The 24,741-nt window shown below is 43.1% G+C and overlaps 1 protein-coding gene across 2 annotated transcripts in view; it reads right to left on the reverse strand.

The window, feature by feature from the left end:
- LOC108674920 (amyloid-beta-like protein) overlaps nucleotides 1-24,741 on the reverse strand; it is a 49,808-nt gene that overhangs the window by 19,375 nt on the left and 5,692 nt on the right. The window contains exon 2 of one of the 2 annotated variants that reach the window (XM_018162901.2): nucleotides 11,719-11,895. In XM_018162901.2, the coding sequence (XP_018018390.1) occupies nucleotides 11,719-11,895 (177 nt within the window). Of the gene's footprint in view, nucleotides 1-11,313; nucleotides 11,328-11,718; nucleotides 11,896-24,741 lie in introns of those variants that run through there. The other variant, XM_018162902.1, reaches the window with a different exon arrangement.

The raw sequence follows: 24,741 nt of genomic DNA on the forward strand, positions 1-24,741 counted from the left end.
GAGCCCGGTGTGAGCTCAGGAGAATTAAGGCCGTATTAACGTCGGCAAATAGTCGGCCACATTTGGTCGCCTTTTAAAAGACTTCGATTTTCATCACCCAGAAGTTGCTGAAAAATAAACTAGAAGGGGCAAGATTTGCAGGCAACACGTCGGCAATTCTTCTCCGAGTGTTGTGGGTAAGAAGAAATAGTGAAACGATAACGAAAATATGATTCACATAATCTCAATAGCATGTAAATTCATTATCGTTAGTGAATAACAATTGCAAATTAAATTTTTCTATGCTTTTGCGTTTAGCCCCTCTGTTACCGAAGACTTACGAAGAGTGAAATAGACAAGGTTCATAAACAAAGGTGAATCTCGAATATTGCGGTAGTGGTCGTTCCTAATCAAAGACAACATGTGATTATCATTACCCCCAGGGTCATTTTAAGGTATTGATCGATTCGTACAAATAACGAGTTATTCGACACGTCTAAATAACATCGATGAAGCAATTAGATTTATTCAATAGTTTATTTTAAACACAGAAGACCATTCCTTTTAATCCAATCCTTGACAGCAATTTATTCCTTTTTTACTATTTTCACTTTTAATTGACTTTTATTCATTTTTACAGCGATTTATTCCTAAGAGTTAAACTGTGCGCAGAAGTATAAACAAATTGACTGAATAAAAATAAAGATGAATACATCATCATTTCCCGAATGAAAACCGTAATCTTCAGCACGCTCACAGAAACCTTCTTTTGCCAAGAACAAGCACGAAAATAGAAGCTGCACACAAAATTGTCCAGCAAATGATGAAGGTCGACAGATGCCACCCTTTTGGGACAATACACGAAAGCCAAAGCATCGTTTATCTTTACGTGTCGTCATCCTAATTGGGACGGATGGATGAAAGGTATCGGTCGCGGCTGCTTTTGTTCCTGCAAGTGCAAGAAAATAAATTAGGTTGAGCGTCAAATCGAGCCAGCAATATTTCCACAGCCAATGACAACAGAACCTGGAAAAAGACAATTCTCGTTTTACGAACAATACACATACGAGAAATTCATGTCAAGGACTCATTACACTGAGATGACGTCGCATTGCAGGACCATTTTATAACTTCACCTGCACAAATTTCATAGTTTTTGATGGATACGCGTGTCCTCAATATAGTTGAGAAATAAATCATAAAATTCCGGCATTCGTATATTTCAAAAGAAACACTCTATGTTGATTTGGAAATTATATGCGTTTTTGATCGTGTATGCATCAGGCATTCCAACATAAAAATGAACGTGCAGTCTGCAGACTCTCTAAAAATTAGGATGCAAGCTCTCCATCAATTACGGAAGATGTTGCCAACACTGATACAGGTGTTTGATGCCGTTATTCAGGACATGTAAGGTGTAGACGGTGCAGAAGATCAGGACCAGTAAGGTGGAGACGGTGCAGAAGATCAGGACCAGTAAGGTGAAGACGGTGCAAAAGATCAGGACCAGTAAGGTGGAGACGGTGCAATACATTGTTTTTTAAGCCCAAAGCGTTGCCGACCATTTTCAAGATGCGTCGCCGGGTAATTTTTATTGAAAAGCCATTTATGGCGAGTAATGAAAAACTATTTACAAGCCACGAACTTATTTACAAGGTTGCATGCACGTGTTACCCCAAATAACTAATTTTACCATAAAAACAGTCTGATTGTACAGCAAGTGTCAACTGAACATGTGATGATGCAGTCTGACCGCTCTAATGTGACCGCAAACCAGTAAGGTGGAGACGGTGCAGAAGATCAGGACCAGTTAGGTGGAGACGGTGCAGAAGATCAGGACCAGTAAGGTGGAGACGGTGCAGAAGATCAGGACCAGTAAGGTGGAGACGGTGCAGAAGATCAGGACCAGTTAGGTGGAGACGGTGCAGAAGATCATGACCAGTAAGATGGAGACGGTGCAGAAGATCAGGACCAGTAAGGTGGAGACGGTGCAGAAGATCAGGACCAGTAAGGTGGAGACGGTGCAGAAGAGCGAAGCATGCACCGCCAGGCCCCAGCAATACAATGGAGAGCACAAGTTTTTGGCCAAGTGGAAATTAAATAAGTTGCCGGTGCAGCAGAACTTCAAGATTGCCTACGAACTTTCATGGCTGCAATCTCTTGCGACTCAGCGCAGATATAAAAATTTGATAACGCGCAGTTGATATTACACGTTAAAAAGTTTTTCAGTTGGAAGTGTTCCAACTGAAGCAACTGTACAGTAGAATCTCTCGTCCAGAAGTTGTACATTATTTCAGTTAGAAGTGTTCCAACTGAGGCAACTGTGTACTTGATACCACTCGTGCAAAACTGGAACAGTAATGAGCGCCGACCATGTTATCCAGGCGTTTAATTGAAGAAATAAAGTATGTATTATTCGGGGGCATTATAAACTAACATTAAAGACCACATGTTCGACGCGTGTGGACGTGGCCTGTTGACCACCGAGCCAAAAAAATTATTATCATGCGTCTAGAACAATTTATAGATACCAGAAAAGGAACGCGATTAAAAAAAACACCATAAAAGGTAGGTAATTGCAGCACCATGCACCTCATCTGGACGAACTTTGCAGTTGATGAAAGAGCCACTACGGAATCCCAATAAAAAAAGACGCACTATAGTTATCGAACCCGTGATTCAGAGCACGCGTCGTTAAGGCAGCGATTCGAACGCCTATTCTAAACCAAATGCGTGGTCGCAACTAATTAAACTAGCGCTCATGGAGTGATATAATGAGGTGGTTAAAAGAACATCATAATAATACATCGACTCCTAATGCAAACATCATTTCAAAAAGAAAAATTCAATATAACGAAAACATATTTTTTATAAAAATTTTGCCGGGTATGCTAACACGTTCAGAATATGCAGCATATTCGTGCAATGTAGTTGACGTTCCAAGATTAATTTTTGTTGATGTGTGAGATTTTAATTTCTGTGTTCAGCGGGCAATTCATTAAGAAATAATTGCCACCGTAGCCGCAGTTAACGGGTACTTTAAACACAGTGAATGCCAATATTACTTCCGTTGATGAGCATCAGAGTGGTGTTAAATACAATAATAACAATTATAGTCGTCATTGGGAACTTAATTGGGTTTTAGCATTAATATATTTAAAATATAAGCAATCAATGTGTCGCAATTTAGCTGTTGTTTTCATACAAACTGTTAACATGACTAGAATCTGAAGCTGTTGTTTCAAAATCAGGCAGTTTACTGATTTCAAGGAGGTTGTTGATGAAGTGTTAATTGCCTCATGTACCAATGTACCATGGACAAATGGAAGAAAATAACGTTAACAACCGCAAGGCATCGAAAACTAGCATATATACAGTTTAAGAATCACTGATCAAAAGCTATCATAAACAGTTGCGAGTTCGCAATTCCGTCAGCATAACATTGACGGATTTTCAAGTTAAACCCACCAATCACAGACGATAAATTTGCCGCTACGTTTACTTAAACCGCTACGTGTAGTTAGGCCGGTCGGTACGTGTACTTAAGCGAGTTTTGATAATTCGGCCCCATGCAGGAGGGCTTAATATTCTACCGCGCTCCAGCCGCCGGTGCCGCGAGTTCGGCTAGCGCCGCACGTGTGATACCTTAGACCTAAGAGAACTATAATAGAAATCTATACCCCTGCCATAAACTTGCGCCAGACTCGATAGTGTGGTACTCCAGGGTATGGAGAGAGGCAGAAGAAGGGGAGAGACAGTGAGGAAAAATGCGACAGTGGATGTGGATGTGAAGCATGGTGGTTGCATTGCAGTAGTAACGATATTGATCGAAGAAGCTAGGCATGAATGATGTATAAAATATAAAATAGAGTAAGAGAAAACTAAAGGATAAACAGCAAATAATAAATAGTGAAGCAACAAGCAAAAATTGAAAATGTGACGGAAGTAAAATATAAAAAGGATTATGAACGGAGGCGATATTAAGAAAAACTCTGATTGAAATCAGTTTTTTTTGGTATGCAAAAAAAGAATAAAATACTTAAAAAAACTTTTTAAAAAAAACCACGTTTTTCTTGTGGACTAAAAAGTAGAAAATAAATTATGGTTCGCCCCAAAAAACGTGTGTCGGGCAGATTTTTAAATTTTGGAAATTCGATGGTGAACGTATAGCCCTGTCTCTTATACNTTGCGGATTGATCATCTCCGTTCTCGTTGGAGTTTCTTGTTAAATTACTTCATTTAAAATAAAATATTCAAATTCTTCGATTGTGTAAATTCCTTACACAAACGCGAAGCTAAGCTAAGAAAAACGTGTTAAAAATAAGGCCCGAGCAGAACGTTGTTCCAACACCAATGAACAGGCATCGCAAACTCGCTCACAATTCGGGCACTCGAGACTAACAGCGAAAAAGTTCCATGGAGAATTGAGCTCGTCTAAATTGGCCAGCTTTTCGAGCACATAATGGCGCTCGGACCAGCAAAAGCCACCCAAAACTTCCTTAATTTACGACCAGTTCTGAAAAAAAGCAGTGACAGCAGCGCACCTCCTGCGCACAATTTTTGGCGTGGATATCCATTAGAATGGCGGCCGGTTGAGTGTCGAACTCTTATATTTATTTCTTCAAATGACAACCGATCCGAACCTTCCTCTATCATACGATTTTCCCCAGGAATATTGGCGCCCATTGAAATTTTCACTGGCCGAACGCTGATATCATGCAATTTAGGCCCAAGCCAACGTCGGAAGTCTGTCCCATGAAATCAAGCGGCATCAAAGAACACTGTAATTTACGAGCAGCGCTAAAGCTGACCCAAACATCGGGTCACTATAGAGCCATAGAATGGCGTCAGTGGCTTCAATAACAGACCACCAGCATACAACTGCGCCAGACATTCTCGCGCTCTTTACTGCATGTTACACAGCATCAGTGGCTGCAATAACAGACCACCAGCATACCACTGCGCCAGACATTCTCGCGCTCTTTGATGCAAATTCCATCAGTTGTCGGTAAATAATCCCTTTGAACCTTGATATTCCATATCACTCCAATCTCTCAAATAAATGCGTAACATAATAATATTTATATGAAAATTATTAAACAGGCCGGTGGATAAACAATGTACGATTAATGCTTGGTCATAAATGCAGTTTTCAATATTTACTTTAATAAAGAGGATTAAGACAAGCGTACGTTGATCTCGGGTGTCTTTAGTGCAGATTGATAAAATAATGGTCCATATATGACGCTTGTAAGATGCAAGTATGGTGAAAGTATAAAGCAATTATAGGACGCATGTATGATGAGAATACAAACAAGTATGAAGTAGGTATACGTGAGTAAGGAACAAGTACAACGCAAATATGATTAACAAACGACGCCACTAAAACTTGATTACGTATGGGTAATGTATGCTGCATGTTATTGTAAGCATAACACGGGGATGTTTGATTCAGCTATGACGCAAAAATCAAGTTATACAAAAGTAAGAAGCGAGAATGGCGTATAACTTGCGCTCATGTTATCGTAAAACCGCTGGAACTTGGATTTATGGAGAGCGATAAGTTGGTTTGTTCGACCCACAATATCTTCGTGAACGAAGGCTGTTCATGATGGATCCACATTCTACAGGCAGAGAAAGACGGATGCGACCACGATATCGCAGAAAAGAAGCGTCCGGAAACTTTAATGAACCTTTGAAGCACGTTTTCTGTACAAATTAGTTATAAGCTTCAAGGATTTGTTTATAAAGACGCACGAGTTTAGGAGCTGGAATTTCACCTATTGATCTAAGCGGTCAATAACCAATGCAAATTGAAGCTCCGATTCATGAGCAGCCTTATACCTGTACCCGGAATGTCTCGATCAGGGACATGGCAAGCGAACTGGAGCCTTAATTGACTAGAATATTTGCAGTAATCGCATCACTGTCAATAACCCCAACTTCTCAATTAGTGAGTAGTGATGATATCTTTATAAGGCGATCTATAGAGCTGACTGCGATGCTTAATCATTCATTGCCCGAGAGGTCACTCCACCTAAAACGTTCATTGACCAAGATGTCATCCCACCTAAAAGCGTTTGTAAAAGCGGTTGTTGACCAAGAGGTCACTCCACCTAAAAGCGTTCGTTGACCAAGAGGTCACTCCACATAAAAGCGTTTGTTGACCAAGAGGTCACTCCACCTAAAAGCGTTCGTTGACCAAGAGGTCAATCCACCTAAAAGCGTTCGTTGACCAAGAGGTCAATCCACCTAAAAGCGTTCGTTGACCAAGAGGTCAATCCACCTAAACGCGTTCGTTGACCAAGGGGTCACTCCACCTAAAAGCGTTCGTTAGCCAAGAGGTCACTCCACCTAAAAGCGTTCGTTAGCCAAGAGGTCACTCCACCTAAAAGCGTTCGTTGGCCAAGAGGTTACTCCACTTAAAAGCGTTCGTTGGCCAAGAGGTTACTCCACTTAAAACGTTCATTGACCAAGAAAGAGGTCACTCCACCTAACATGTTCATTGACCTAAAGGTCACTCCACCTAAAAGCGTTCAGTGACCAAGAGGTCACTACACCTAAAACGTTCATTGACCATGAGGTCTCTCTACCTAAAAGCGTTCAGTAATCGCGATGTCACTTCACTTCTCCTAAAAACTTTTTCAATCAAGATGCCATTCCCGGTATACCGATCATTTTACAAAAGATCGTTCCCTGTGCAGGGATCATCTCGCAAGGTTCCAAGAGGTAAATTTAATTAGAAGATAATCTGGTGACCATGAGGTCCGTGCTTCAGAAGATAATCTGTGACTATATAAGAGGTCACACTGGATCTCTGATCGGCGGTGAAGAGGTCGTTGCCTGAGACGTGGACGGAAGGAATGAGGACGCTATGAGGAGGATGCTCTTTAGCTGCAGCCATTGTGAGAGTCCCTGGTATTGTGCCTTGCCATTCTTTGTGATAAGCCCCTTCCTTCTTCCGCCCAGCTAGTATCATTTCTTCTTTTCTATAGTAGGTACGTTTTCCAAAGCCAAAACTGCGTGAGGGCCGATCTTTAATTCTATTCTTCCAACAAATTCTAAACATTTCCCTCCAGCTAATCTTATTTTCTCGTGTGACATTCATTTCATCACATTCTCCCGCATTACTTTCTAACGTATCACCTTTTCCCCAGCATGAAATTCCTCCCAATGACTTTCTCCCATGCCTTGCGTACGTCGCACCAAGACGGCCATATCAGCGCCCATCAGAGCCGGGTGCTGATTCTCCCTATACCGACTCCAGTCTTCTTCATAAACTTGCGCTCTGTCATACAAGTAGCTTGTATGATGGTGTTGTCTTTAGCGAGATAATTGGAAGTAACATGGTAAAATATATAAGTAAGAAACACCTCAACGAGAACATAAACAAGTTTAGTTGGACTAAATTACAAAAAAAAATGTGGCATCGTTCAAATCCAAGAAAACTGAAGTTACACAGTCGATAACAAACACAAAATGATATTTCCCGATCTTTTCTAGTCACCACATCTAGATCTATCACAGTAACTTTTCACGAGCGCAATCTTCAGAATAAAATATCTCAACTTTTCGCTGTGGACTTAGAGTTAGCAACGAGAACTTCATGCCTACTGGCTATCTATCGCTCTGCGAGCACAGCAGCTTGTTTTGGCCGAGCACGCTACAGGTAACGACCCTCTCATGATGCTTATTATTAGTCTTGGTGGTCGAGGGAGATTGAGGGTAAGTGTTGAGAAAGCGAGAGTTATTGCAATTGTTTGGAAAGTGAGAGGGCGGGAGTATTTTTATTTAGAGAGACAATGTTTGAAGAGAGAGTGTGTGTGTTCGGGGAAGAGTGCGTCAGGAGAGAGTGTTTGAGTTTGGAGAGAAAGAATATTTAAGCTTGGAGAGAGATAGTGTGTTTGGAGAGCAAGAGAGGACAGAGTTTGGAGAGAGAGAGTGCTCGAGGAGGGGGCGCGGAAAGGCAATGTTGTGCTTCAGTATTTATGGAGAATTATAGGCAGAGGCTGAGAGAGGGAGCCGAGCTGCTCAACATAATGGGCCTGCAGGGCTGTGGGCGAGGGACCGAGAGTGGGCTTAGGGTCTGGGCTCATTAACGGGCTCAACTTTACTGCAAAACAACAGAACCTAGAAAATAGAGTAGGATTATTAAGGAACCTTGACTCCACATGTGACTTCAGAAAATGGAGTGGAATTGGTAGCCATTCAGTGGCAACTTATAATAAACTGATTTTGATGAGTAGGATTGTGATCATTTTCATCAAGACGGCTGTCGTGGCAAGCATCAACTGCATCAAGACGGCCGTCATAGCGTGCATCAAGTGCATCAAGATGGCTGTCGTGGTGAGCATCAACTACATCAAGGCGGCTGTCATGGAGAGCATCGTGTGCATCAAGACGGCTGTCATGGCGAGCATCAACTGCATCAAGACGGCTGTCATGGCGCTCATCAACTGCATCAAGACGGCTGTCATGGCGGGCATCAAGTGCATCAAGACGGCTGTCATGGAGAGCATCAACTACATCAAGACGGCTGACATGGAGAGCATCAACTACATCAAGACGGCTGACATGGAGAGCATCAACTGCATCAAGACGGCTGACATGGCGGGCATCAAGTGCACCAAGACGGCTGTCATGGAGAGCATCAACTGCATCAAGACGGCTGTCATGGCGAGCATCAAGTGCATCAAGACGGCTGTCATGGAGAGCATCAACTGCATCATGACGGCTGACATGGCGGGCATCAAGTGCATCAAGACGGCTGTCATGGCGAGCATCAACTACATCAAGACGGCTGTCATGGAGAGCATCAAATGCATCAAGACGGCTGTCATGGCGGGCATCAACTGCATCAAGACGGCTGTCATGGCGGGCATCAACTGCATCCAGACGGCTGTCGTGGCGAGCATCAAATGCATCAAGACGGCTGTCGTTGCGGGCATCAACTGAAATGTTCTGTGGAAATTCTGCCTGGGTACAGTATTCAGGGATCTATAATAGCGTAATAGGTGCACGTTTATATGTGAGAATTTTTTTTTAATTGACTTCAATTGTTTCAGCCGCAAGTATTCTTCACAGCTTCTGTTTTCAAGTTCGGCAACTGGCTTCTTACTTGCAGTACAGTGCAGGAAACTTGAGTTCAACTATCTATTATCGAGCGGAGACTCTTTGTTACATTATTATCAAGCTTAATTATTATCGAGCGTTATATTCTCTTGGCAGTGGAGACCCGCAGGTGGGCGCCGTGGTGACCTTACTAAGCTCCTCCCCCGCCATCTGCCTGAAACAGCACGCGTCCTACCGCTTCCTACGACGCCTTCCTACTGTATATCCTTGCGTACACAACATTGTCCTGTAAGGCTCCTTGTGGAGAGACATTCATCACATTTTGCTCTTCATCGAATCTTTTCGGGAAGAATTTTATCCTCTGCTCTATACACAGCATCGTTCATCGCCTTATTGATTTTCTTGATAACGTCGCAGTGCGTTATCACCTCAGTTTATTTCATATAATGCATCTGTATTATCCACACGTATTCATTCCTCATACCCATCACTATACACATTATCATACTCATAACTATACACATCATCCTACCCATGACCAACAAACGTGTCAATAGTTTCCAATCATAGCATTCAATATAACTTACACAAAGAACTCATGGCTACAATTAGACTATCAAAGATCCCCCTAAAGATTGCAGAAAACAATCCGAGTTAACAGCTGCAATTAGCTGAGATGTTGGGTAGGCAACGACCACCAAAGCTTTTTAATGGGCAGTTAGCTTACCATAAATTCAGCATGAAAAAGACCATCGTTTCACAAGGCAATCTCGGTTTAAACAAACAACTTGTCTACTACGAACGTTCGGTATAACGTCACTAACTTTCTGGCCACAAAAGTTCCCCGACAGTCGATGCGCCATATTATCTGAATATCCGTCACAAAAACAGACATAACTAAGCGAGGGAGGGGCGGGTGGGCTATAACTGCATGGAGTTCATATCACATCATCGGTATTTATCTGAAGGAAATAAAAATAATACTTTAATAATTATATAATCTAATATTCATCGTTACATATCCACTGCCATTTTCATCATTATGCGTAAGAAGTGGAGATTTGATTGGGCTATTTTTTTAAAGATACGGATTATGAACTGGACTTTCAATTATACGCATGGAGCCCAGACTGTCACCATATTATACACGCTATTTGAGATATAATGATAAGCATCAACTTTTGTTGTCTCTTGCAAAAGTACCTAATACAATGGCTTAACGTCAATGGATACGATATTTTTTAATGACGACGAAAGAATTTGACAGTTTCAAAAACTAACATTATATTTAAAGCGGACATGCAAAAAATATTTTGTCAATTTTACAGTTTTTTATTGCATTGAAATGAGGCCAGGGATGTAATCAAGAGAGGATGGAAAAACGACGCTTGCTTGCGATCAAGGTTCGACGCGTCATCAAATAGCTCTCGTCACATATTGCTTTCGTCGACATCACACTTACTTGACATGAGAGTCGACCAAAAACGCGTGGACTCTCTCCGTCATGAGAACAAGCTTGGCCTTATATTATTCATGAATTAATGTGCATTTTTGGACGAGTTTGACGAAGTTAGAGGAGTTGCTGCGATGTAACGAACTCTGCAATTTGGGCTGCAAGGGTCGGGTTGCCGGCCGCTGTTTTATCGGACCGCAAAACAGGCAAAGTTGCGGCCAATTTTGCTGGCCGTGCGCGGAATATTTGCCTGGGAACTGCATGCAAATTACAGTCAGCCCGTCGCTCGTCTTTGCAACGGGGTATGACATCGGCCTAAAATTGCATCGTCAATCGAATCTTGCATCCTTTTTACATAGGAAATGATTATGCGAGCAACGATTGCTTTCTATGAAGTTATCCTCTATATAACGTTGCAATAATTCGACTGAAAGAACAATAAACCGGATCGATTTTCGACATAATATTTTACCATCAATCTATTTCAGCGTTGTTTAGTTCAACTGATTGTAATTAAAATTTCCTAATAAATTGACTCGAACGTCATAGGATTCTAATCACATAAAAACGGTCGGGAAAGCATTCTCAGCAACAACATACCACCTCTGTAGTCCAGCCACGAAGCACCGCAAAGAACTGGTTCTTTAGACCCTAAGCAGTAAACTGTCGTCGTCCGTGTATGTGCGTGTTGTTATTTGTTAAGCTACGTTATTTGTCGCTGCGAGATGTGAACAGGATCTGCGTTTTACAAGACTTTTGAGAGCGGGAACTAGAATTATCGAAAATTATACGGTTATGAGGTTACTAACCTGCTTGCAGTAGTGCAGGACGGTTACTAACCTGCTTGCAGTAGTGCAGGACGGTTACTAACCTGCTTGCAGTAGTGCAGGACGGTTACTAACCTGCTTGAAGTAGTGCAGGACGGTTACTAACCTGCTTGCAGTAGTGCAGGACGGTTATTAACCTGCTTGCAGTAGTGCAGGACGTTAACTAACCTGCTTGCAGTAGTGCAGGACGTTAACTAACCTGCTTGCAGTAGTGCAGGACTGTTAACTAACCTGCTTGCAGTAGTGCAGGACGTTAACTAACCTGCTTGCAGTAGTGCAGGACTGTTAACTAACCTGCTTGCAGTAGTGCAGGAAGTTAACTAACCTGCTTGCAGTAGTGCAGGAAGTTAACTAACCTGCTTGCAGTAGTGCGGGACTGTTACTAACCTGCTTGCAGTAGTGCAGGATGTCGAGCTTGTCCTTGAGGCAGGTTATCTTGGCAGGAGCCGTGTTGGTGCGCCACTCCCCAGTAGGTGCCTGGTATTGCGCCAGGTACTCCGTGCGGCCACGACACACCATCGCAACCTGCGGCTCAAACCTGCTGCCGCCGCCTGATGCTCGCACCTGCAACACACGGGGACATAGAGTCAATATGGGTGCTGGCACACGGGGTACAGGGGTGCCGGTACACAGAGTCACGGGGCCATCACGGGACCAAGGGGCGTTGTCTGGTCCCGTGAGGTAGGGCGGGGTGCGGGGCGTGACAGATATGCGTTTCAGGACACGTACTATACGTGTTACTGACAGGAATGTGATGCTAGGGGGCGCGTGTTACTGGTAGGTAACTGATATGGAAATGCTGTTGGTAGAGAATTATTAAGGGTATGGATATGCTACTGGTAGAGACGCGTTAATGGTAGGAATGTGTTCCAACCAGCATTTGACGTTTAAACAACGTTGATTACACGTTTCAACCAAATAAACTCACAATAAATTTTTTTCGACGTCTTTTGCCTGGAGGGTTAATGAAAGGGATGTGTTATTGGTATGAAGTAAGAACTTGATGCAAATCACTGCGAGACAAGACAACAAGATTTCTTCTAATCAAACTCTAGGCAACACTTCGCCTCATGCGTCCCTGTGAGGTACGTGGAGCTGTTAGGCCGGCTTCACACCATACTGCCGGGCACGTGCCAGGCATGTCCAGTCCAATATTTTTTACTGCATTTCCATAGAAGCATTCACACCATGGACATGACAAGTGCCTAACGCGGCTGGTGTGAATGCTTCTATGAAAATGCATTCTAGAGTATTGGACTGGACAGTGACTGGCACATGCACGGCAGTATATATGCATGGTGGGAACCCGGCCTTAAGCTGCAGAGCCAATTCTAGGTACATGAGCGCATGCTTATACCATGTTATGCGATTGGGTTTCGCATGAATTTTTGTCATAGCATTGAATTGATGTTTAGGTTTCCGGTTATTTCATATTCATTCGTGCGGCACAGATGACAAGGGTATGTGTGAGTTACTGGGATCACAGTTTGAATCAGTCTTCAGTAACCCTCGCTACACAAGGGAGGAGAACGAAATCGAAGTTTTCCAGGAACTACCAGAAGGAAGGGGGTTGGAGAACATTGAGTTTGGGCCAGAAGATATGGAAATAAGTATCAAAGAATTGGCGACGTTTTCAGCTTCAGGACCCGACGGAATTCCGGCAGTGCTGTTGAAGAAGTGTGTTGGAGCACTGAAGGCTCCGCTCACAATGCTCTGGAAAGCCTCGATGATGGAGGGAATTATTCCTGAGGGCCTAAAAGTAGGACTGATAACGCCAATCCACAAAGGAGGTGCAAAGGACAGACCGCAAAATTACAGACCTGTGACCTTGACCTCACATGTGATCAAGGTTTTTGAGAAGGTAGTGGTCAGGAAGGCTTGTCCGGTATATGGAAGAGGCTGACCTGTTTAATAACGGACAAGATGGTTTCCGGCGTAATCGTTCCTGTTTGTCACAGTTACTGGAGCACCATCACCGTCTAGTGGCCCAGCTGGAAGAGGGAGCTGGCGTGGACGTGATATACCTGGACTTTGCTAAAGCTTTCGACAAAGTTGACCATGGGGTGCTCTTTAGAAAGCTGAGGCTGTTAACTGGGGGTAGGAGGAAGCCTGTTGAGGTGGATCCACAACTTCGTTACAAATAGAGTACAAGCTGTCGCAATTGGAAACTCGAAATCGAGAGAAGCGAAGGTGAAAAGCGGAGTCCCGCAGGGCTCAGTGCTTGGACCGATCCTCTTCCTCATCCACATTGCCGACATAGACTCGGAACTCACCCACACGTCTAGATCATCATTTGCGGACGATACAAGAGTGCTGATGAAGATCACAGATGACCTAGACTGCGAGAGATTACAGGATGATCTATCGTCAATCTACGATTGGGCCCTAGTGAACAATATGCAGTTCAACGGCACAAGTTCGAAGTAATAAGATACAGAGTCCGCACAGAGATCGGGATGCCACATCGCTACTTGGCATCAGATGGCACAGAAATTGAGGAGAAGCAACTAGTTCGAGATCTCGGAGTGTTGATGAGTACTGAAGCCACGTTCGATGCCCATATCGAGGAAATAGTCGCGCGCAGCCGGCAACGGATGGGGTGGATATGGCGGACATTTCGAACGAGAGAAGCAGCACCAATGTGTACACTCTTCAGAGCCCTCGTGCTCCCCAATCTTGAGTATTGCTGCCAACTTTGGTCGCCATTCAAGGCGGGTGCGGTGCGAAAACTGGAGGCAGGGCAGGTGACCTTCACGTACAGGATCAGCGGCATGAGGGAACTGAACCTGAACTACTGGGGGAGGCTGAAACACCTGGAACTGTACTCACTGGAGAGAAGAGAAAGGTATATCATACTGTACACTTGGAAGATGATAAACGGACTGGCTCCCAACTTTGAGAGTGAGACCTCCAAAATAATGACATATTACAACGAAAGAAAGGGGAGACTGTGCAGGATTCCCCCATTTAATAACCGAGCCGCGGCCAGAGTAGACTCTTCGTGATGGATCACTGTCCGTGGTAGGACCGAGGCTCTTTAATGTCCTGCCAAAAGCGCTGAGAGGAGGGGAGTTTACCCTTGCAACATTCAAGAGACGACTGGACAAGTGGTTGAGAAAGATCCCGGATTGTCCAGTAATGGGAAACCACCCTCAGCAAGTGACAAGCAACAGCATCTTGCATTAGCGTGCCCAAATGAGGGCTAATAGACGGAACACGTCCAACGTTACATCCGACGACGACTCGGAGACGGAGGACGACGAAGGCGGCGCATCAGCGTGACCGTGGACTACGACGTCCTAAACTCATCACAAGGTCACAAGGTCGTATTATTTCGTTACTTTTAATGGTGGGGGCAGTCACTCTCCATTAATCTTCCTCACATCTACTCGAGTTAATCGTCGGTATTTAGCATATTCCTCAAGATTTGATGTAAATAAAGTAAGGACTAAGTTTTTTGTTAGCGTTAGGCACGTTCTTCTGATGGCTATATATGATAGAAACAAACCGCAAGTGATGGTCATTTAGGTCCGGTGATCAAACTTTAATTGTAAACGAATTGAAGTCGTCAGGAATTTAGCGTCTCATTTGCAGCGGACGACCGCGCACATAAATGTGCACACGAATTTAGCGTCTCATTTGCAGAGGACGACCACGCACATAAATGCGCACATCAAAAGATATTACAGTGTGGCGCCTCATCAAAGACATTACAGCCTGGGCGCCTCTTTCTATATTATTAAGGCGCGCCTGCTAGACGGCGCCAGGAGGTCTCATGGAACAGACACAGCGTGACGTCATCGGCTCCAGGCCTTCCATGGAAAAATAGGCTGATGAAGAAAAATTTATTAAATGGGATTGTCATTTTGATCAATTATACGACTAACGCTTACTGTAGTAAGTAGGCCATTAGAGAAAAATAACATTGATGGCAGTTGAAATACTCGTAGATAAAAACTTGAAATAACTCACGCTGGCAGCCAGCACGACGAGCAATACTTTACTGTTGAATGCCTCTATGTACGAGTTGCTCCTATTAGTGTAAATAATAATGATATTCAAACAAGCTAACTTTGAGATATAATACCCATCACAATAAACGGAGGTCCTTTAAATACTGCACAATTCTTTCATAATTCCACGGAGAAACTTAACAGGAAAAGAGTTAAAGCTGACATCCCGAAAGAGCAGGGAAACAGTATACCGCACATATCATGCATATCACCAGCACAAATCATGCAAATGATCAGCACATATCATGTATATCATCAGCACATATCATGCACATCATCAGCAGATATTCTGCTAAGGCCGGCGGCAGGTAATGTTTAATTCAGCGCGTCTCAACACTTCCGGGATGGTACGTGGGGCGACGGGCGCCTCGCGCGCTGCAGATGAGCGGCACAGGCCCAGTCGTGGCCGTAACTGTACCATTACATTAACTGTACCATTACATTAACTGTACCATTACATTAACTGTACCATTACATTAACTGCACCATTACATTAACTGTACCATTACATTAACTGCACCATTACATTAACTGCATCATTGCAAGACGGCCAATTTAGCGATGGCAATCAGAATTTTTGCACGCAATCTTATACAGTAATTGAAAGATTACAATCTGCTGTAGTTTCGATAGCAAGTGCTGTACCTATAGTAATTTAATCAGATAATTACGTCAAAATTAGAGTATAGCTAACTTGCTGCCATCCCAATACAATAGACAAATGCGGAGGCAATGCCACTCGGCAATCTAGCAACAATTGAACAATCGCAATCATAATTTCACTCGGCAATCTCACAACTGGGCATTTACCATCGTAATTACAAACGGCAATCCCAAAACTATTGGCCAATCGCAACAGCAATGTAACAACACAAATTCAGTTTCTCTTCAAATACCCTTCATATAGCTACAACTATTTATGAAATTATATTAATTACGATTGTAATAATATAATGAACAAAATCATGACTTGGTAGTTGACCACGAGTTGTTACATCCTCAACGATGTATGGCCTAGCTTAAGAACATTTAGTTGTGTAGCGAAAAGTTGTGGTAATAATAAGAGTGGCGGTCATCGAAAGAACCTATAAGGAAGCTTTTGTGTTGGACTTTGTGTTCTACTGTCGATCACAAAACAATGGACTTTGTGTTATACTGTTCACTGTTCGAAGTGTTCCACTAGCGTACACTAACGCTTTCCAAAATAGGGCGCGGGTAGCCACGGCAGTCCTTGCAGCGGCCATATATTCAATATGAGGACTAACATCCAAGCTGATAAATTATGCACGTTGTAACTATCATAATTGCGGATTGTTTGGATGAATGGCGGTATATTATTATAGACGGCAACATTATTACCAGAGCTCTGGATACGAATAGCATAGATGGTTAATGCATCCGTAAGACAAACGGTTTAGTTTTCACACGCACCCGACATCACACGTAAATAAGACGGCGCCATACTTGCACAATAAAGCGGCAAAAACGCCATGCAAACGCAACTAGACGTCAGACGCATGTAATATGACGTCACATACAACGCATGTAACAAATCGTCACACGCTTGTAACCAAGCGTCACGCACGCTTGTAACCAAGCGTCACACACACGCAACAAGGCGCCACACATGCGCAACAAGGCGCCACGCAAACAAGTAACGAGGCGTCGCTAAGGCGCACAATGCCCCTGCAATGCACAGAAGACATGTAAGGCGCGCACGACCCTGAGCGTGCAGATCGATGTGAGGGGAGGCTTGTGTTGTGGTGACCAGCCACAGGGCTACGGCTCAACAAGCGCTCGGTGAGTCCAACGCTAAATTGAACTGTCAACTTACAAACTGAGCTTCCTGACACAATTGATCTTGACGATTACAGAACTTTGACTCAGAACAAGCCGGCCGTTATAGGTTGATACTATTTATGCCCTCAATAAGTTGCTCAATAGTATGAGAAAGAGAAATCGTAGTTCAGATGATAAATATAGACAAGTTCTGCACATCGGAAGCCATTCTAGAAAAGATGTTCAAATGATACAATTTATTAAAAGTTACAGCAGGTTTAAGAAAGGATTCTTCGTTAGGTTTAACTCAGATGTTTGTGTCTTGCTCAGAAATTAACACCAGATCCTGCATCTTCTAAGTTTGTACGATGATCGTAAGTTATAAGATACTTGTAAAGATATAACAACTATAGACGATTGGAATGCTAAATTCAGCACAGGAAAGGCGATCAGGTTAGGGAAGTTCATCAAGATGAGGCGTTTGTACTCAGGTGTTATTACAGGGTCAATAGAGGGTCAATACAGGGTCAATACTGAGTCAATAGAAGGTCAATACAAGGTCAATAAGTTGTTCAGTACAGCCCAAACCGTTCACGTTCAACACAAATGAACAGAAAGCATGTGTTATTGGTGGCTCATTGTACCGTCAATGCATTCACGGAGAACACAGCCTCTTATTTGATAGGCAGGGTGCATGAGAGGTGCCTCTGAACGGCTATTTTTCACCTGCAGCAAAAATGCAGTAATTAGTACCTACATAGTAATTCAAGCACCTGATAGAGGACGTCCATAAAATTTCCAATTTGCTTTGCTTAAAGTAATATAGGAAGAAAAATCGCGTTGAAAGAATATGCTTTAAATGGTTTTTAAATCGCCAAGCAAGAATCAATGATATCCTAGAAATAATAGAAATCCAAATCCAAAATTTCAATGCATCTTGAAGACAACAATTAATTAATGGGCTCAGCGGAACACAGATGACAACAGCGAAGGAATTAAATCCAATCAGTAAAAAAAGGCAACAGAAAAATACCGACGGCGTCCTGAGAATGAGTCGAGCGCGAGGAATGTGGCCATGTCGCGACCATCTGGCCGCGCAGTCCAAATTAATAGAAAACTATTCCATACAAATGGCAGTGACCAGGTCAGCTCGACAGATGAGAACTATTTTTCACATTCGAATCTGAACGATTCAAGTCCAAAGAAACATTTCAGATTGACAGAGAATAAGTATGACCGATGAAAAAGTGCTTGGGGTTTCATGGCTAGCTACGATCGAAGCCGTGGAATTTGGCGTAGTCTTATTATTGACAAATAGAGAATAATTTGTTATGTATTGATCACGCCTAGTTGAGAAATCTCTTAGACGATGTAGAAGCCGAAAAGATTCAGTGAAAGATATTTGCACATCTATTTATCATAAGGCACACGTTCTCCTTCGTGTAGGCACACATTTCATATCTAACGACACGTACACAAGTTTAATTTTGACAATAATTAAAATTACAGCAGAAAATAATTGGAAATCGTGCATTGAACAATTGAAAACAAGTTACACGATCGCGTCATTTTCTGCCTGGTGCGAGAGCATGAAATGCGGCACAGTTGCGACACTGCATATAAGGCCAGGCTGAGCGGCAGCGTCGCTGTGGAGGTAGTTTAAGAAGATCGTAAAGCTGGAGAGCCTCGCAAACAATTCCCTCGGAGATGCAGCGAGCCGAGCGAGGGGAGAAGAGGGGACGTGCATTGTTGATACACTCTAATTAGATCCATGCGAAATAGAGGGAACATCAGAGGGAAAATATTGACTATTTTCAGTGCAGAGAGCGTTGAGAAGCAATTCTCAGCGGCTGATCCCAACGTTTCAAACCGCGTTGTTCAGCAAAAATTACGTCAAGTGACGGAGAGACGATTGTCTGTTTAAAAAAATATATATAGCATTGGATAAATATATATAGCATGAACTATTTACCAGGGCCTCTTATCGCATAAACGAAACAGAAAACATGCACCATTCGCCACATGACTGCAACGGAGTCGCGGCAAAAAAATGTACAGAGCACCGCAACAGCAAGAACAACATCCACATGGCGGCGCACACGCGCGTATTTGGTGACACGAATGACTGACACACTACACCGCACACACCCTAACACCACATATTCTCCATACTCCGACTACACACACACCCTGACACCATATATTCTCCATACTCCGACTACACACACACCCTGACATCCTCGGTCTCACGCACACACCTCTGCAGCGTGTTCTCAGATTTTCTGTCTATATTCTGAGAGCCGAACGATTCATCATTAAGTAAAATATTACTGTCTCCGTTGTTACCCCTCTTATTAACATGAAAGCGAAATATTGCCCATTCAGCAACAAATGGTCAAATCGACAATAAGATAGTAATGCAATCAGAAAAATTGATGACTCATATTGACCAAATAGTGACATTGATGCGTGCATCGCTGATATACGCCATTTACGTCTCAAATATTTCTATAAGTGTGAGGGAGAGACTCGAGCCTGCGCGTTTTTCATAAAACCCAGTAAGCCTCATCAACTTGACGAATGCATGGGTTTAGAAGAGCCCAAGCCTTATGGCTATTCTAAAGTGAAGGGTTCCTAAAAACCCAGCCGGCCTCGTTAACTTTACAATTTTGTCTATTTATAATTGCGTACTGACGAATATAGCATTATGACTAAAGAGTTTCAAACACAAAATTAATATTAACTACTTCAAACACATAAATAATATTAAAGCGCAATATTGTTACACGCAAAGGTCAATATATCAGTTGAATTTAATGAATAAAAGTAACGGTTAAAATTCATGTTAAAACACACAACATTGAATAACATGCGATTTATGCATGAATGAACTAGAGTATAAAAAAAAATTTCAATATAAACCGCAGATAAAGATATGTAATTATTGATTCTTTATTTGTTCATTTATTCTAGTAACAAGTTTCTTAGGAGTCATATAGATTAATAGGTAAATTAGAACACACACAGTTCTAAACTTAGGCACAATAAAAAAGAGCGCCATCACGACAAAGATTTCTCACGAAACTGCATATTTCGTGCTGATTACAATCATTGTTAATAATGTCGTGGCGGTAAGCAGGGCCGTGTTTGTCGTGGCGGTGAGCAGGGTCGTGTTTGTCGTGGCGGTAAGCATGGCCGTGTTTGTCGTGGCGGTAAGCAGGGCCGTGTTTGTCGTGGCGGTAAGCAGGGCCGTGTTTGTCGTGGCGGTAAGCAGGGCCGTGTTTGTCGTGGCGGTAAGCAGGGCCGTGTTTGTCGTGGCGGTAAGCATGGCCGTGTTTGTCAGCCTGTAAGGGACGCTCCCTGATGCTCGGCCAAACCTCTCTGCCGCCTCACAGTGTTTGCTGAGCCGCGCTTGACCTCAGCAGCTGCGGCAACGACAGTAGCAGCAGCAACAGCACCAGAATCAGTGACAGCGGCAATAAAAGCATCATGTGAGAAGTCTTAAAATGAAACAGAGTAATTACACAAGCAGCAGCAGTAAAAGCAGCAATAACAACGAAAGCAGCATTAGCCGAAGCAGCACCAACCGAAGCAGCATCAATAGTAACAAAATAGCACCAGCGGTTATAGCAACAGTAATAGTAACAATAGCCGCAGCAGCGTGGGTGTTGTTGGCACTACCATACGTGGCCGGTACGATGCTTGCTCTCCTCTGCACACCGCGACGTCAATGAAGAACTGTAGTGCTCGGTCACGAGGTCTGGGTTTCTAGTGCGCGGTCCCGAGGTCTAGAACTGTAATGCGCGGTCACGAGGTGGTTCTAGACAACGGTCCCGAGGTCCAGAACTGTAGTGCGCGTCCCAAGGTCTAGAACAGTAGTGCGGGGTCCCGAGGTCGAGAACTGTAGTGCGGACTGCGGGGTCCCGAGGTGGTTCTACAATAGACCTCGGTTCCGAGGTCTAGAACTTTATTGCGAGGTCCCGGGATTTAGAACTCTAATGCGAGGTCTCGTGGTTTAGAAGTCTGGTTCGTAGTTAACAACAAATAACACAAACAAGAAAATCAAGCAAAAAACATGAACACATTAATCGAAGCACGAACAATTCTCAGCGGAGCTCGCTGTGTAGAATAATAATGGGGTACGTGGGTAGGCATGGGACTCGCCAGGACGACGGCATCAGAGTGGCGACTTATCCCATCGGCCCCTCGAGCCTCCCTCGTCCCCGCAAGCCTCCCCTCGACCCCTCAAGCCTACCCTCGTCCTTTCAAGCTCCCCTTCATCCCCTCAAACCCTCCCTCGCCTCAAGATCCCCCACACCCCTCCATGCCTCCCCTCGTCTCAAGCCTCCCTTGTTTGTTTAGTCCGAGCTGCTCTAAGCGCACGGCCCCTGAAGTGCACACTCGCCACCCAAGCACTGATTTGCTGGGGAATGTGTTGATGGCTTGCAGAGGCAGGGATTGTCTGGGGAAAGTGTTGATGGCTTGCAAATGCAGGGATTGCCTCAGGAATGTGTTGATGGCTTGCAGATGCAGGAATTGCCTCAGGAATGTGTTGATGGCTTGCAGATGCAGGAATTGCCTCAGGAATGTGTTGATGGCTTGCAGATCCAGGGATTGCTTGGAAAATGTGTTAGATTGCATGGTGAATGTATTTGATGTATTGAAAGTGCAGGGATTGGTTGAGGAATTTGTTTGATGGCTTGCATGCAGATTCAGGGATTGACTGGGGCAATGCGTTCGATGGCTGGCGTACAGGTGCAGGGATTGCCTGGGGAATGTGTTCGATGGTTGTCAGGTGTATGGATTTGCTACAACAATTTGTTGTTGATTTGTAAGTACGCTGATTTGACGAGGAATATCTTTTTACGCAGATTTTTTCTTCACCTTGAGTACAACTACCAACTGTGTTAGTTACTCGAGGTTAGACTCGCGGTAATGGGGCCGTATTGAAGCCTTATGCTGTTTGAATTAAAAATATTTGATATCAGCCTTATTATTTCTATCAAAGAAAGTTGTGCAAAATACAGACGGGAACATTTTCTTCACAGCTTGCGTTATGAGATGGCAAGATGGTTAGTTTTCAGGACCGTGTTGCGGATTTCATCAAGTCAATTGAAAAAAAACTCGAATACAATTGTGAACAAAATTACTACTATTCTATGGTCCAATTAGACCCGTATCAGTGTTATACGTCCGTTCTCTGCTTTTGCTGTGGCTATCAGAGCAAGTCACTATTTGGACATCGACCCATTCATTTTTCTGATTGCAAAAAATTTTGAACAGGAAGCTTGGATGCCGATTGGGACCAAGCCCAAGCCTTAGACTGCATTGGAAGCTCCCTAATCAGCCAGGATCACGACACGCTAATGCTGCCTCACGCATCGCCATATTAACAAGTCATGAACTGGAACCTCAAGCGCACCTCCTAGAGATTGCGGTTCAAAGAACAGTTTATGTCTTTTTTTATGGCGATCTTAAGTTATAACAGATTCTATTATATAAGAACAGATTCTGAGACCAACGCCTTCATATAAGATATATAGATTGAGAGAAGCAAGTGAGTAGTGGTGACCCACCTAGAGCGAGTTAACGGCTTGTACAAAAATTAACGCAACATTTTTAACTTACGTACGGTATTTTACTTTGGGTTGCAACGACCTAGTCAGAACTCGACGAAGTGAGTTGTAAGGGAAAGAAATCATTGTTAGTTAACTATCGTAGTATTAATTTTACAAGTTATTTACAATTCGAAATTTTAAATTGTAATTTTAGTTTAGAGTTTACTTAAGACTAAGTGCGGAAGGATGAGGTGATAAGATAGTTCTGTCGTGGAAAGCCGGACCGTAGGTATATGTACACTGCAAGCGTTAAGATGTGAATATGTAAATCGATTTGATGTGGACACATTTGGTAAATATTTAGGTTATATATTTTTATGAATAAGTTAATGTTTAGCTTAGTATTATTTATCTATTTCATTTGTTTCTTTTAGGAAAGCCTCGAATATACAGTTACTCAGACCAATAGTTCCTCAAGTCAAGACTTAATTAAGTCTTCCGAGCAAAGCATCCAATATGAAGTGGTGAAGTGTTAATGCGCTGATAATATCATTTATTGATTATTTAAATTTGTTCAATAGAAAGTGGGTTAATAAAGTGTTTTAATAACTATTCATCAATATCCCGACCCTATATATACGATCAGAGGCTAGTTGGGAGTTCCGACAGCCCCAAAAAAGTTATCTCCTACCTATAAATTTTTTCGAGCGAAAATTAGGTGCCAATGCAGAAAACAATTTCAAATGTTTAATCACATCGCAAAGCTGGAAACTGATAGTAGTAATAGGGCCAGCACTCGTCATGCAAGGCCGCATTGCAAGCTTAACCGGTAGCTCAACTCATGACAAAACAAAATATAGATTCTATAATTGAAGGAAACAGGACAATAATCAAACGAGAACATGGCAGAAACAGAACAAAATTAAGACCACGAAACAAATTTATGTCATCAAGTCGTGTGTTCGCTTCCTGTCAAAAAGTTTTCAGGCGAACTACAATCTAATACAAACAATAGAAAATAAAATTATAAAAATCCACACGTCCAAAATTTTAATTTTTAGTAAAATTAGAAATCCGATACCCCACTCGTAAGCCCTTAGAAAGGGCAATACCGGTACGTTACTAACTTCGTTGAAAGATCAGAAGGATCTCTACCGTTGATCCGTACATCTCTTTGTTCTCGGATCAGTCGCTCGATAAAACCGAGGAGTTGGAGATCATGATCCTACATAGGGATAATGAATCTTCAAAGGCATATAATGAATCTCCAAATCTTATCATATAGGTCTACGACCCTACTTATGCGAAATGAACTCAAAAATTTAGACTAACGTATCACATATAAGATCACGATCCTACTTATGAGAAAGGATCTCCAAAAACGATTCGATCGCAGGTCCCACATAGGATGACGATCATACGTGTGAGAAAGGATCTCGAAAAATCGAGGTGATAGCAGGCCATACATATGATCACGATCCTACTTATATCAGAGAGGATCTCACAATAGCGAGGCGATCGCAGACCCTTTATAGGATCACGATCCTACTTATGAGAGAGGACCTCTCAATAGCGCAGATCGCATATCCTGCAAAGCGGTAGGATGAGCAGAGACCATCCAATCACTTGGTGTTCAGGACCGAGGCTCTGCACACTTTATTTCTGCACCGCACACACTCGCTCTACACACGTTATTTCTGCACTGCACACACTCGCTCTACATGCGTTATTTCTGCACTGCACACTCGCTCTACACACGTTATTTCTGCACTGCACACACTCGCTCTACATGCTGTCTCTTATACACATCTAGATGTGTATAAGAGACAGCACTCGCTCTACATGCGTTATTTCTGCACCGCACACTCGCTCTACATGCGTCATTTCTGCACTGCACACACTCGCTCTACATGCGTTATTTCTGCACCGCACACTCGCTCTACATGCGTTATTTCAGCACTGCACACTCGCTCTACATGCGTTATTTCAGCATAGCACACTCTCTTAACACACTGCAAACTGCTATTGTATTTCGGCACACTCCTCACGTTCAAAAGATA

This window comes from Hyalella azteca, unplaced genomic scaffold (genome assembly GCF_000764305.2).
Source record: "Hyalella azteca isolate HAZT.00-mixed unplaced genomic scaffold, Hazt_2.0.2 contig12448, whole genome shotgun sequence".
In the NCBI taxonomy this organism is placed as follows: domain Eukaryota; kingdom Metazoa; phylum Arthropoda; class Malacostraca; order Amphipoda; family Hyalellidae; genus Hyalella; species Hyalella azteca.